Genomic DNA, 12,478 nt, shown 5'->3' on the forward strand with positions numbered 1-12,478 from the left:
TTTTTAATTCAAGTTGTCAGTTTCAAGCTATTTCAGTAACCGTTGTGGGTTTCTTTCACACCAGTGTACCGACCATTCTGTCTCCACTGGTTACAAAGGTAGCAGATTTTTCTCACTGCGACGCAAAGGCCAACATATACGCCTTCTGCCAAGGCTTTTCAGTTTTTCTTATAACCTAAATACTCTGAATATTTGGAAATTTAGTTTGCGACCACAACGAAAACATCCAAGCATGGGGAGAGAGCAAGAAAATAATGGGGCTTGGAGTCGTGCATGTGCGAATCAAAACAAGCAAAGATGGAAACAAAAGACAAGGGACCAGAGGTAGAAATGAACGTTTTCAATGAGGCGTCAGAAGTGAATGTGCGAAAACAACAAGTGTCCAACGTCAACACAAGATGGTCCTGGCTTGTTGGAGATACAATTGCAGCCATTTTCAGAAGCTCTCTATTGCTTTCTAAATGGAGAAAGTCTGTCAGTGATTACCTAAAGAAAGATGGATTTGTTAAACATCGGGGCTATTACTAGTAGAGTAAAGCCTCGCCTATTCTCGAGTCACTATTTGCAATTTTTTTTTTTTTTATGGAGAGCCTAACAACTGTTGGCTGAAACAGCAACACATTTTTGCGATTGATAGCTAGCCGCCTTGACAGCGTATAGCAGCGTGACGGAAGATTCCTGTAGAGGTCCTAGAGGCAAGCGAGGATCCTTGTGGAGTTGACATCGGAGAAAGCAGGGTGGTTAAACTCTCGAGATGATGCAGAGAAAGTTACGGATTGCCATCGGCAGTGGTGGAATTCACCATCTCAACAACTGCTAACTGCTAGCTACTCAATGCAAGCAAGGTAGAGAAGTTCCGTCTGAAGATGGTCATTTGCGATGTATGCTTACATCACTTAGTAATGTCGGTATTTTTGAATGAGAGGCACTGTATTTCTGTTCAGTTGAATGTTATCATTAAAAAAATATATGGAGGTTTAGTTTACTATGCTGTCTGCTGAAGCAAGTATAATAGAATTTTTAACAAATGTTTCAAAAGTTCCACAAATGGTCAGAAACATTCCAGCAGCTCATGATCAACAACTGGACATATTTTCCAGTTTTAGATCAATCAGTAAACGTCCTTGACCAAATGTTTGTTGTAAAAAAGAATCCTACAATGCAGCGCAGACGGGATAACCTTTTAGGTCAAGTCCAGCCAGTCGGGTCGCTTGTGGGGCTTGCAAGTGTGAATGTCGACCGTGTCCTCGCAGTCGTTGCACTGGACCGTGCAGCACCACTGGAACTTGCACTCGCACTGGCTGAGGCGTTTGACGCGCATGGTGTCGTAGCCCCGACCGCAGCACATCACCTCGCAGCCGTCGGTGCCCCGTGACGACTTGTTGCAAACGCGACCCGCCGTGCCCAGAGAGCCTGCCGGGGGGGGGCAAAAAAAAAGAAGCATCCATGAATATCGCGGTGTCACATCCTCTAATCTACAGCTTGACGTTTTAAAATAAATGTCAGTGAATTTGTTATTGGAACTTTGCACGATTCTCAGGTTGAATTGTCAAACCAACAATTGTTTTTATACTGGAGTATAACAAATAGTTGAGGTCAACAGTCAAAGTCTGCATTTCTAGTCTATGCTGTAGGAGTCAGAATTCTCAGCCAATCTCCTTGAGACTTTAATTGAATTATGTCTGTCATACAAGCACTGTACTTATTTCTGAGGGATTTATTACACAAGACAGACCAAGGTCGAGGAGTTCAAAATTCGGTGTGAACACTTGAACAGTCAGATTTGTCAGTTGACCGTTTTGCGTGTTTATCTCACATACTGTACTTTTTTTTAATTTTTTTTATTTATTTATTTATTTTTTTTCTTTCTTCTAGTTGGCACTCGGAACAGTCGCGTCTCAACGGATCTTCCTCGGCCATTTATGGAACTACTTACTGTCAAACCGAGACACCTATTTACGTTGTGAGACATTTCACACCAAATAGTCCAAGAAATAATCAGTGCTTGTTTCTCGTTTGCGCTGGAACATTCGTTTTTTTCAACTTCGTCAAAGTTTAGTAAAAATGATCTTGTTTATGCTGGAAGATGTTAGAGCAGATAGCCTATGTGGTTTATATCTATAGTCGAGATTTGTATTTTTAGTTGTTAAGTTGCTATTCTAAACTTACTTTTTTACCCCAACTTTGATTTATTACAAAAGACAGATCAGGAAGGGTAATTCAAATCTCAGTTTGATGGTCTTTTATGGCTTTATCTCACATACGTGTTTCCAGTCTTGTCTTCTTACAGCCACAATTCTCAACTGATCTTCTTCAGACTGTCAGGGAATAATCCGCAATGGCAAGCTAAGAAGCTTAATAATATGGCAAGACATTTCAAAACAGGTACCCAAGGTAGTGCTCTATAACTGTCACAATTCCCCCCAAAAAAAGTCTTACCGGTAATGTATTTTTTATGGCATTATCTCACTATAACGCTCACTCAAACAAAGATACTAATCTGCGCTTTGCAGAGAACTTTCTCAAATAACCTTCAAACTGTCAAGGAAACTAAAATAGCACTAACGTAACATTCTACCATCCATTGAAGATAAATTCGAGACTCAAGTGAAATATCAGCTTTCCCGCAGATGTTACATTCCCAGACAGGTCATTCGAATACTCTCCGACTCGAACCCAGAGCCGTGCTCAGGTGTGAAGATCAGATGCCAGCAATAATTACCAAGCGTCCCTGATGTAAAGAGTAGGGATAAGAGAAGATATTTCCCTCAGGCTAAGAGGGATCCCTGTTTAAAAGTGACCAAAGGAAGGATTTGAAAAACAAGCCTGCATGTATCCCCGGGCTGTGAATTCCTACACAATAGAGATTAACAGCGAGGAGGCATCATAAGCTCCCTTTTAAGATCACTTTTTAACAACCTGTCCTTTAAGTCATTACATCAGTTATCAGCCCAAAGCCAAGGAGGAGCAAATGTTTTCAGTTTAAAAGTGCACCACATCATCTAAAAAAAAACAAAAAAGACCTGACGAGTGCCTTCACGCTCTGTTGAAGAGACTGGATGTGAGCAGGGAGGCGGATCCTTAACAAGGCAAAGCAAATGGCAGGAATTAAAGCAGATGGGAAAGGGCAAATCGGTGGACTTTAAGCTGTGATGGAATGCGAACATTCACTTCACGCTTGGGGTTTCTTGTGTTTGAAGATGACGTGGCATCAAGCAGGTACCTGTTTGATCAATGGTCAACTGCGAAACGTAGATACAGACATCGATCTAAATCTCGGAATGTATATTGTAGCAACGCGTTCCTGAAGAAACACCTTGGTCAATAATGACAAACTCATTGGACATTTTATTGAGGTGCTCCTGCTAAAATTAGCCCACCATTCGTCGACTCTGGTTGCTGCGCAGTGCTTAAGCATGTCCACTTATATCAGATTCACTTCTTCTGTGTGCTCAAGCATCTCTGCTTTGAGGTATTCCCGACTTAAATCAGGATACAGACCATCCATGTCGGTTGTTTTGCTCAAGTAGCTACACTTCATCCCATACAACCATACAAATACGACATTTTTCCGCATTGGTTCTGCCACGCTCGAGCATTTGCACCTCCACTCTCAAGCTGCTATTCTTCATCAGGAACATCATCTACGTTTGACAGCATTGAAGTGTATGAAGATGATACCTGCCGCTCGGTCCATGAGGCAGTAGTCCGGCGAGTTCTCCACGTACACCAGCTCGTTTTTGGTGCTCCCTTTGAAGTCTCGCTCGGCCACCGTGAAGCCGGTACCGTCCTGGTTCATTGTCACCTCCACGGCCGTGTTGTATTTCTTACGGAGGTAGTCGCCCGTCCGCCTGAAGTCGGACATAGCCAGCCAGCAGGTTCTCAGGGAGCAGGAGCCACTGACGCCGTGACACTTGCACTCCAGCTTCATGAAGCGCTTGACGGCCTGCAGCAGAGGTCAGAGTTGACGGGGCGTTAAGCCTGCCATGTTGGCCCGTGGCCGAGGCGTGAACGACCCTGAGGTAGGTCACTTCTTCTTTTAGAGATCCTCTTTCGAGGGGAAATTATGGTCTGTGGGACATATACACGAGAACGTGAGGGTAAAAGGGACCAGGAACTCTAAGAACTCTGTTAAGCACGAGACCAACAAGTTGAACAAGGGTCAACACGCAATGTCTGCTGCCAATTATATTTGCGGGACTTGAAAACCATAGCGTGCTAATGCTAACAATCTCTCAAATGGTTCTAACAAGGGATGAATCTTTTTTTTTTTTTCAGATGTTCCTGTGAATGTGTCATCTCGGTCCCAGACTTGGAGGACCACTATCCGTAGACTCCAAAGATAGGATATTAACAGTTTTATCAAAACTGGACAAATCTAGCCCGACCTGTTTAATGAGGTGCGGCATTTAATGTCATCTGTGTAGACCATGTAGATCGAGTCCTCCGAAATATGTAGCCCCCGACTTGGAGGACAGCTATTGGCAGACCTCTAATATATTAGCCAGGATGCTAACATGGCCGTATTATGATAAGAACTGGAAAACAATTCTAGACGGACGCCCTTAAAAAAGATTGAAACGCAATCATCCACGTAGACCATTAGATTGGGTCTTGTGAAGGATGTGTCATTTCAATTCGGAGAATTGAGACCCCAAATGCTTTAATAGGGACGCTAACACAGCAGTTAATCATAACCATACAACTCACCATTCTTCCACAGCGATTGTTATGCAGGTTCATGAGCGCCCGGGCATCCTTCACCATCCTTTCCCGGGCATCCACAAATGCCTTGGCAAATTTGATGCCATAGTTGATGTTGTCACTGCATCCGCCCCAGTCGAAGGTGCCTCGGTGGTCGCTGGCTTGACCGCGCTTGTGCCCGTCGCAGTTGCAGATCTTGACGTCGCCCTGACTGCACGCCCGGGTGATGGCGTAGACCACCCCGGCCGATGAGATGGCGTACACGAATGCTGCTTCTCTGCTGCCTGGCGAGAAGAAGGAACAAGTGGGACTAAATGCAGTGGATTTGCCTGTGAGTACCCTCTTTATATATAATTCTGTTCCCGTCAACTTTGTGTCCTTTCTTTCATTTCTGCTGAGCCCAGGAAATACGTAGCTTGTCAGATGTAATAGATAGCAATTGTAACTTGTTTCCCCAATAATGCAAGATCACTGTGTGAAAGAGGCTTGTTGTTGTTGTTGTTGACGTGGTTTGCCATTAGATGACCTGGTGAGTAGGTCGTAGAAACCATAGTTGTATGCTCTCAATAGCTGTCAAGAGGGTCTAAGAGTCGAAAATAATCTTGCTATTTGATTGGTTTAGTGGCTTGCCATTGGATGATCATGATACAGTAAGAGAGAGGATCGCATTTCAAGCTGTAGTCAAAAATGGTCTAAAATGGTCTCGCTGTTTGGTTGGTTTAGAACTCCACTATTGGTTGATACAGTAAGGATTGTAATTTGGTATGATCTAAATACTGTCTAGTAATTTAAACAATTTTTGTTTCGTTGGTTTCGTACATTGCCATTTGAAGACACAGTCTAGTAAAGGACTAGTAAAGTCTAAACAGTTTAATGTTAGGCTGGTTTAGTACATTCCCATTGGATGACATAGGACAGTGTAGTTGGGTCTGGTCAAAAATAGTTGTCATAATGGTTTAAATATTCTGTTTTTGTTGGTTTATAGTACATTTTTTTTCTATATAGTTCCTTGTAGCAGCTTTTGTCATGTACATGCAGAGATCAGCCCATGTATGGTGTATTGTAGCAGGCACAGAGACATGTCAGCCATGACATCACAGCCCGGCTGACTCTCCTTTCACCTTTTTTTCTCATGTGCACATGTGGAGGCTTTCTCAATCACTGGCCTTTGTTTTCATTTGAGAGAGAATAAGAGAATTTTTTTCTTTTTTTTTGGAGGGGGTAGTCGTACACACGCCTCCAACTCTTGTCCTCATTCTCGCTCACGCAACCAAGCAGAACACAGGCGATATGTCAGGCCGTCAAGCTTTGTCCGGCTGCCAGAAACATCTCCCCAAATATTTACATCTCCTATTACTTGTTTATACATCACTAGTGTGGATCTCTCAATTGCGCTGCTTGTTTTTTCCGAAAGAAAATCCACTTTCCCACTTTCCCCTTATTCCCTGTGAAGGAAGGGAAAAAAAAAAAACACCTCTTTGTGTTTATATGGCGGAATTATTCATGAGCCCTCCATTCATTATGCGCTTATCTGATCGTGGCGTCGACATTTACAAGGGTGATTAACTGGAGTGTCTCACACACGTTGGAAAAGCGCCACATTCCCCATCCCAGTCGCGCCGACTCACTTCGCAGCATCACCCTGCCAAACACGGTGTGGTCGCGCTCCAGCGTGCTGCAGTTCCAGCGCTGGTGGCGGAACTGGTGCTGGCACTCCTTGATCCACTCCTTGGCGCCCTCGCCGATGGACTGCATCAGGTCCGGGTGGCGCTGGCACAGCTGCCGCTGCTTGTTGACCAGGCCCGGGATGTTGTCGCAAATCACCCGAGCACCCAGCGCGCCGATGTACCTGCGCGGGGGGGGGGGCGGCGTTCATGATACATCATTGCAAAAAGCATTAAAATGTTTAGATATAAAAACACAAATTTTGATTCTGTAATTTTAAAAAATGGATTCAATCAGGTGTGCATGAGTATCAAAAACGCCCTATAGATGTTTCTGCATGGAAGTGTTTAGATACTTGAAAGTGGCTCTGGAGCTTCACCTACCCAAGTCAAGGTGGAAAAAAAACTGTGCTTGGAGATGGTTATCATGTAAATTAGGATGGTGAGAGGGCAGAGCAGCTCGAATATGGACACAATCACTAGGTTCACATGTCATCAATAACCCTTTCAAAACCTGATTCATGCCAATATGCCAGGTAAACATGCGCAAAAAAACTCTTTCTAACCCAAATATTTGGTCAAATTAATGGGGTATCTTCTAAATCTGGGTATCTCCTTCGAACAGAACATTGTTTTGTGTTCTGCGCATGCTCTATTCGCAAGGAATGTTGGCCTGAACTACATTGTATATGTGGCGGCCATCTTACGTTGCCACTCGCTAAATGAGCCTAACTTGAATACGTACAATGATTTCTCTGTGCCGTTTTCACATTATATCTGCCTCCCAGGGCAGAAATGCCGCAGGGTGTATATTAGGGGTGTGAATTGCCTAGTACCTGACGATTCGATCCGTATCACGATTCATAGGTCACGATTCGATTCGATACCGATTAATCCCGATACGAATTTACAAGTCGATTGTTGCGATATTTTTACTCAAATTTAGAAAATACCATTCAGTAAACTTGTACACTGTAAGATTTGTATGAAATGTATTATCTTATAACTGTGAGTCACTGTATGTAACAACCAGGTTTAACAACATTTTTCATGTTTGAACCACATTGAAATAAAATATTAAGGCTTAATGTGCCATTAATATAACATTCTTCCATGCTTAAGGTGTGAAAGTTAGACGTTTTGTTGAATATTTTTCCATCAAAAATGGATGTTAAAAAAATCGATTCGGCTGCCTACTGAATCGATTCGAGAATTGCGTGCTGTAGTATTGCGATATATTGCTTAATCGATTTTTTTTTAACACCCCTAGTGTATATAAACATCACACGTATATGTGTATATAAGTGCATGTACCAGACAACGCAAGCAGAGGTAAACAAAAATGGCAAAACATGGCGACGCAGGACATAACCGCAATTTTGGAGCGAGCAGAAAACCAACTACTTGTGCGCGACGTGAATGTAATGTCTTTTATTGACCGGTAATGATGTCTATTTGTGTAACTATGTCTGCGTCGCAGTTTCGATCAGAGAATATATATATATATACGGGAGTAACTGTCCGCTCACGCATGTAAACGGATTATCCCGGATTTTTCAGAAACTGTAATTTTGACCTTAACCTGAGTATTGACTACATGTAAATGTAGCTATTATCCGAAATAGCTCACCTTGGATCTCCCCTTGAACATTTCTTCAGTCATTTCCATTGTGGACTTTTAAGCAGAACCGTTGTGCTTGTGTTTCCTGCCCCGCAAATTGTCTTGACTGATGTCACATTCAGAGCTTATGAAATTCCTCCCGTTCAGTCAGAAACTACCTCCTGCCTTTGCGACAGCTCTTTTGCTACCTTCTCCAATCACGCGCGCTGACTTTATTTCAATGCTTGAAAGGGGTCCATCACATGCTCCCGTACGGTACGAGTAAGCGTTTAAAACCCGAGTCTACATCCTCACAAGAGTCCCTTCAATCGCTGCGCGTCGCCCAGTTTCCACTCCCGTTATGGCCGTAGCTTCTCAGAGCGCAACGGTGTGGCCGAGTGGTAAAAAAGCCGAGCTGAGGGGCGCTTCTTGTGTTTATTTTCTCGCTCGCAGCAGCTGAGCCAAAAGACACTTGAGGACGCGCACTTAGAGGCGCCTTAATGGTGGTGGCAAATTGACCGGATTGTATACAAGTGCCTGTCCACCATCCAAGTGTGAAATTAAAAATCGTTTGTGAGCTGCCCACACAGTATCGGAAAGTGCACATCAGACTAGTTTACATAATAACCATCTTTAAACTGCGTTACTCTGCCCGTGACTTGCTCAGCTCATGGGTGAAGATCCAGAGCCACTTTCAAGTGACCCTACACTCCTTTGAAACTGGGTGTGACGCTCCTGGCATCATGTCAAAGTTGAAAGGTAAGCAGAGCTGCATTGAATTTTATCAGTTGCATATAATGGCAATAAATTATTTTATGGACTTTACGAGAGCTGACTTCACCCCCAAAGCTAAAGAAAAAGCTAAACACAGAGGTTATTTTTGTGATTAGTCGACTGAAAATTTTGCAAACAGGCTAACGTATGGCGGCGGCGGTTCATTTGGTAGTAAACGTGGGCAAAAAGTTTAAAAGGACAAAGAACGGTGCTGCTTTGATGCTCACTGAACTGTTGTTCACGAAGCTGATCAAGGCTCATCTGTTCACGCACCGGCGCACACACCTGACGCTTCAGTCAGGAGCTCAAGATGGATGGGACAGGATAGGGGAGGTGATGCACAACCTCTACCACCCCTTCCACCACACCATTCGTCTTCATCAAGGCTTGGGCCAAAATATTAGGTACGCACGAAAGCTGTCTACCTCACATTTATGAATGTGCTTGTATGGCACATGCGTTTGACAGAGGTGACCACTATACTGGGAATTTTAGTTTTTAAATTTTTTGGGGGGGATTATTTGCATCGTTTTTACATTTTTTTTTTTTTTATATAGTAATGTTCGTTTTTCATTTGTTTTTTTTGTATTTATGATTATTTTACTTTGCTGTACTCATTTTATAATATTTAGTTTCAATTTTTTTTATTGTATTTTTTAATGATTAATTTACAATACAATAGTATTCTTTTTTTTGTTTTCATGTGTTGCTTTACTATTACATTATTTTTTTAATGGTAACATTAACTAATATAAATATATTTCATATTTTTTCCCCATGGTTTATTACCGGTATTTATATATATTTTTATTATTAATTTGGATTGTTTATTTTTTTTGCTATTCATATTAATTATGGATAAGGTGTTTTGGTTTATCAGTTATTTTATTTGTAACTTATTTAAGCAAATGTTCATTTTTATGGGTTTAAATATTTTATTATTATTCATTTATATGTATTGAACATAGTTTTATTTTCATTGTCATTTGTTCCATTTTTAAAAAAAATGTATTCTGTTGTAATATTTTTAATTAGTTAATTTTCTAGTATTGCTGCATAATATTATATTTAAATGAATTATATTATTTAATTTACAGTTCTTTCAACGTGTGTATATATTTTTATTCTCGGCATGCAAAGTAGGATGACACAGTAAGTGGACAAAAAAAAAAAAAAAAAGTGTCTCATCAGGATGCTAATACACATAAAAATAAATATAATAAAATACTGTAAACTGTACACTGAAAAGCCGTTCAACGCGAAGCAAACGTCAATGTTCCTCACCACCAGGATGAATCCACTCTTGGCGTGCAGACGAGCAGCAGCCAAGTGAGCATGTACACTTTGGCTTTGCAGTTTACTCGCAGCGTGGTCCTCTTTCCCATCGTCGAGTCCGCAGATCGCTCCCTCATGTTTGGTCACGGCTCGGCGCGCGTCCGACGTCCATCGTTAATGACCAAAAAAAAGCATCAAATGACTTTTAAGCGGTGTCGTGAAGCTCCATCCGCGAGTCCCGGCGTCCCGTATACGCGTCCGGTCGATTGAATAGGCGCAGGTAATTCATGCCCGGATCATATCATGAAAACGCCATTCATTCATCAGGTGGGTTGTTTCGTTAGGAGCGTATAACGTATATCAGTGGGAAAGTTATTTATATGCTGTATATATCCTTGGTGCGCTTCTGAAGATGCGCAAACACTCCGCGCGCACGCACACCCTCCTGCTGCGCGTACGAGATGGGATGGGGACACACCCACCTTCTCCTGCGACCACCCATCACCTCCTTTTTTTCATACTGTGAAAGGTACACGTAAGAAGTCATCTGCGCTATTTTTAGTTCAACACTCGCTGTCTTTCTGTCGCTAGCTAAAAACAAGAAAATATTAAAATGATACTATCCAGCTGTCTTAGCTTGACAAAAAAGAATTAAGAATGTTAAAATGATACTTTCTGGCTAGCTGGATAGCTACTGTATGTAGCTATAGCTATAACTAGGTAGACAAAGATAATATATATAGCTAGCTAGCTATAATTAGCTTGACATGTAAAGAAAGAATTAAGAATGTTAAAATGATACTTAAAAATGTGTTTGTACATTCAATAAAAGACAATAGTCAAACAAATCTTTGGTTTTAGCATCCTGCACTGGATTATACTTAACTTTTTGGCTCCACTGTACTGAATCTATTTGTCTGTCTCTGTCTTTCTGTCTTATCAATAGAGAATAAAAAGTCGTGAATCCAAATCATATTAAAACTAAAATAATAATAATTAAAAAAAAAGTAATATATATTTTTTAAAGCAATGGGACAAAAAAAAAATATTATTAATAATAATGAAGACAAAATTAAACCTTGATATCATGAGCAGTCCAAAGCTAAATTTATCATGACTTGTTTTTTTTTAAATTTGGCGTATCTGATTCTCCCGTGAATCTCGTTTCACTGACTGATACCGATTTTTCACTCTTGAGTCCCATGCTTACCGATACCAAGTACCGATACCATTAGTACTTTTGCTAAATCAAATTTTAATTAACAATGAAGCAATTGCTAGGGCGGTACTGGTTAGCACGTCCGCCTCCCGGTTCTGAGGACTCGGGTTTCGAGTCCAGGCTCCGGCCTTCCTGGGTGGAGTTTGCATGTTCTCCCCGAGCCTGCGTGGGTTTTCTCCGGGTACTCCGGCCTCCTCCCACATTCCGCAAACATGCATGGCAGGTTAATTGGGCGCTCCGAATTGTCCCTAGGTGTGCTTGTGATTGTGGATGGTTGTTCGTCTCTATGTGCCCTGCTATTGGCTGGCAGCTGAGATAGGCTCCAGCAACCCCCGCAACCCTTGTGAGGAATAAGCGGTCAAGGAAATGGATGGATGTATGGAAGTAATTGCTAACCAAAAACCTTTCTCTCTGATGGACATGATTTGCTGACATGTCAACCCGTGGCAGTATAGCGCCAACTACTGGCGAAGAGGACTTGCGCTGTCAGATATTACTCATTTTTTTTTGGAGGAGTAGGCTTAGTGCTGTTGGTATTGGCAGCCTTCACGACTTATTGTATAAAATAATTTTAAAAAATGTACCAGAGAAAAAATGTCATCCCATTTTTTTGGGTCCCACTGCGTTACGTGATGTCACTCGTGTCATGACGTCATGGTTGGTTCATCCCGCCCGTCCGCCAGCTGCGCTCTTCCAGGGGCTCCCAGAGGCAGGCGGGGGGTCCGGAGCACCTATTCTGGGCTGCTCTCATGGCCCCGAGCTAAATCTGTGAGGCGGAGACCCGTCGGATGCTGGGAATGTCAGACAGGGGCGGAGGGTGGGATGTTAGTGACAAGCCGCCCCCCCCCCTCCTTGAACTCTACCGCTGTGTTATCATGTATCTTCATTGTAGGGTGGCCATTGTGCAAAGTCATAAAGCAAAATGGTGACAGCGGCGGTCTTCTATATTTATATCGGTGCTTCCCGTGAGTGCGCAGGGAATTCTTATACAGTGGATTAAAAAAAAAAAAAAAGTCTACACACCCCTGTTCCAGGGTTTTGTGATATTTAAAAAAATGACCAATATAAATCTCAATTTCAAAACTTTTTCCACCATAAATATAACTTAACATATTTGTATCACATTGAAAATGCAAAATCTATTTAAGAGCGGAAATAAAAATAAATAACTGAAATGTGGTTGCAAAAAGTATGCACACATTGTTCACTAACAGGGCTAAATATGTTCTTGTGAGCACTTCT

At 42.0% G+C, this 12,478-nt stretch overlaps 1 protein-coding gene and 1 long non-coding RNA gene across 2 annotated transcripts in view; one reads left to right on the forward strand and one right to left on the reverse strand.

The window, feature by feature from the left end:
- LOC144023581 (protein Wnt-2b-A-like) lies at nt 1–10,638 on the reverse strand. Its single transcript, XM_077529214.1, has 5 exons — nt 10,027–10,638; nt 6,333–6,553; nt 4,711–4,988; nt 3,682–3,946; nt 1–1,413 (listed from the first exon to the last, which is right to left on the reverse strand). The coding sequence occupies exons 1-5, from the start codon at nt 10,152–10,154 to the stop codon at nt 1,184–1,186; spliced, it is 1,122 nt and encodes a 373-aa protein (XP_077385340.1). The 5' UTR covers nt 10,155–10,638; the 3' UTR covers nt 1–1,183.
- Nucleotides 10,111–12,478, forward strand: part of LOC144023582 (uncharacterized) — a 9,208-nt gene continuing 6,840 nt past the window's right edge. The window contains exon 1 of the long non-coding RNA XR_013284573.1: nt 10,111–10,297. This is a non-coding gene — a long non-coding RNA (uncharacterized LOC144023582). The remainder of the gene's footprint in view (nt 10,298–12,478) is intronic.

The sequence above is a fragment of the Festucalex cinctus genome, chromosome 8, assembly GCF_051991245.1.
Source record: "Festucalex cinctus isolate MCC-2025b chromosome 8, RoL_Fcin_1.0, whole genome shotgun sequence".
Taxonomy (NCBI): domain Eukaryota; kingdom Metazoa; phylum Chordata; class Actinopteri; order Syngnathiformes; family Syngnathidae; genus Festucalex; species Festucalex cinctus.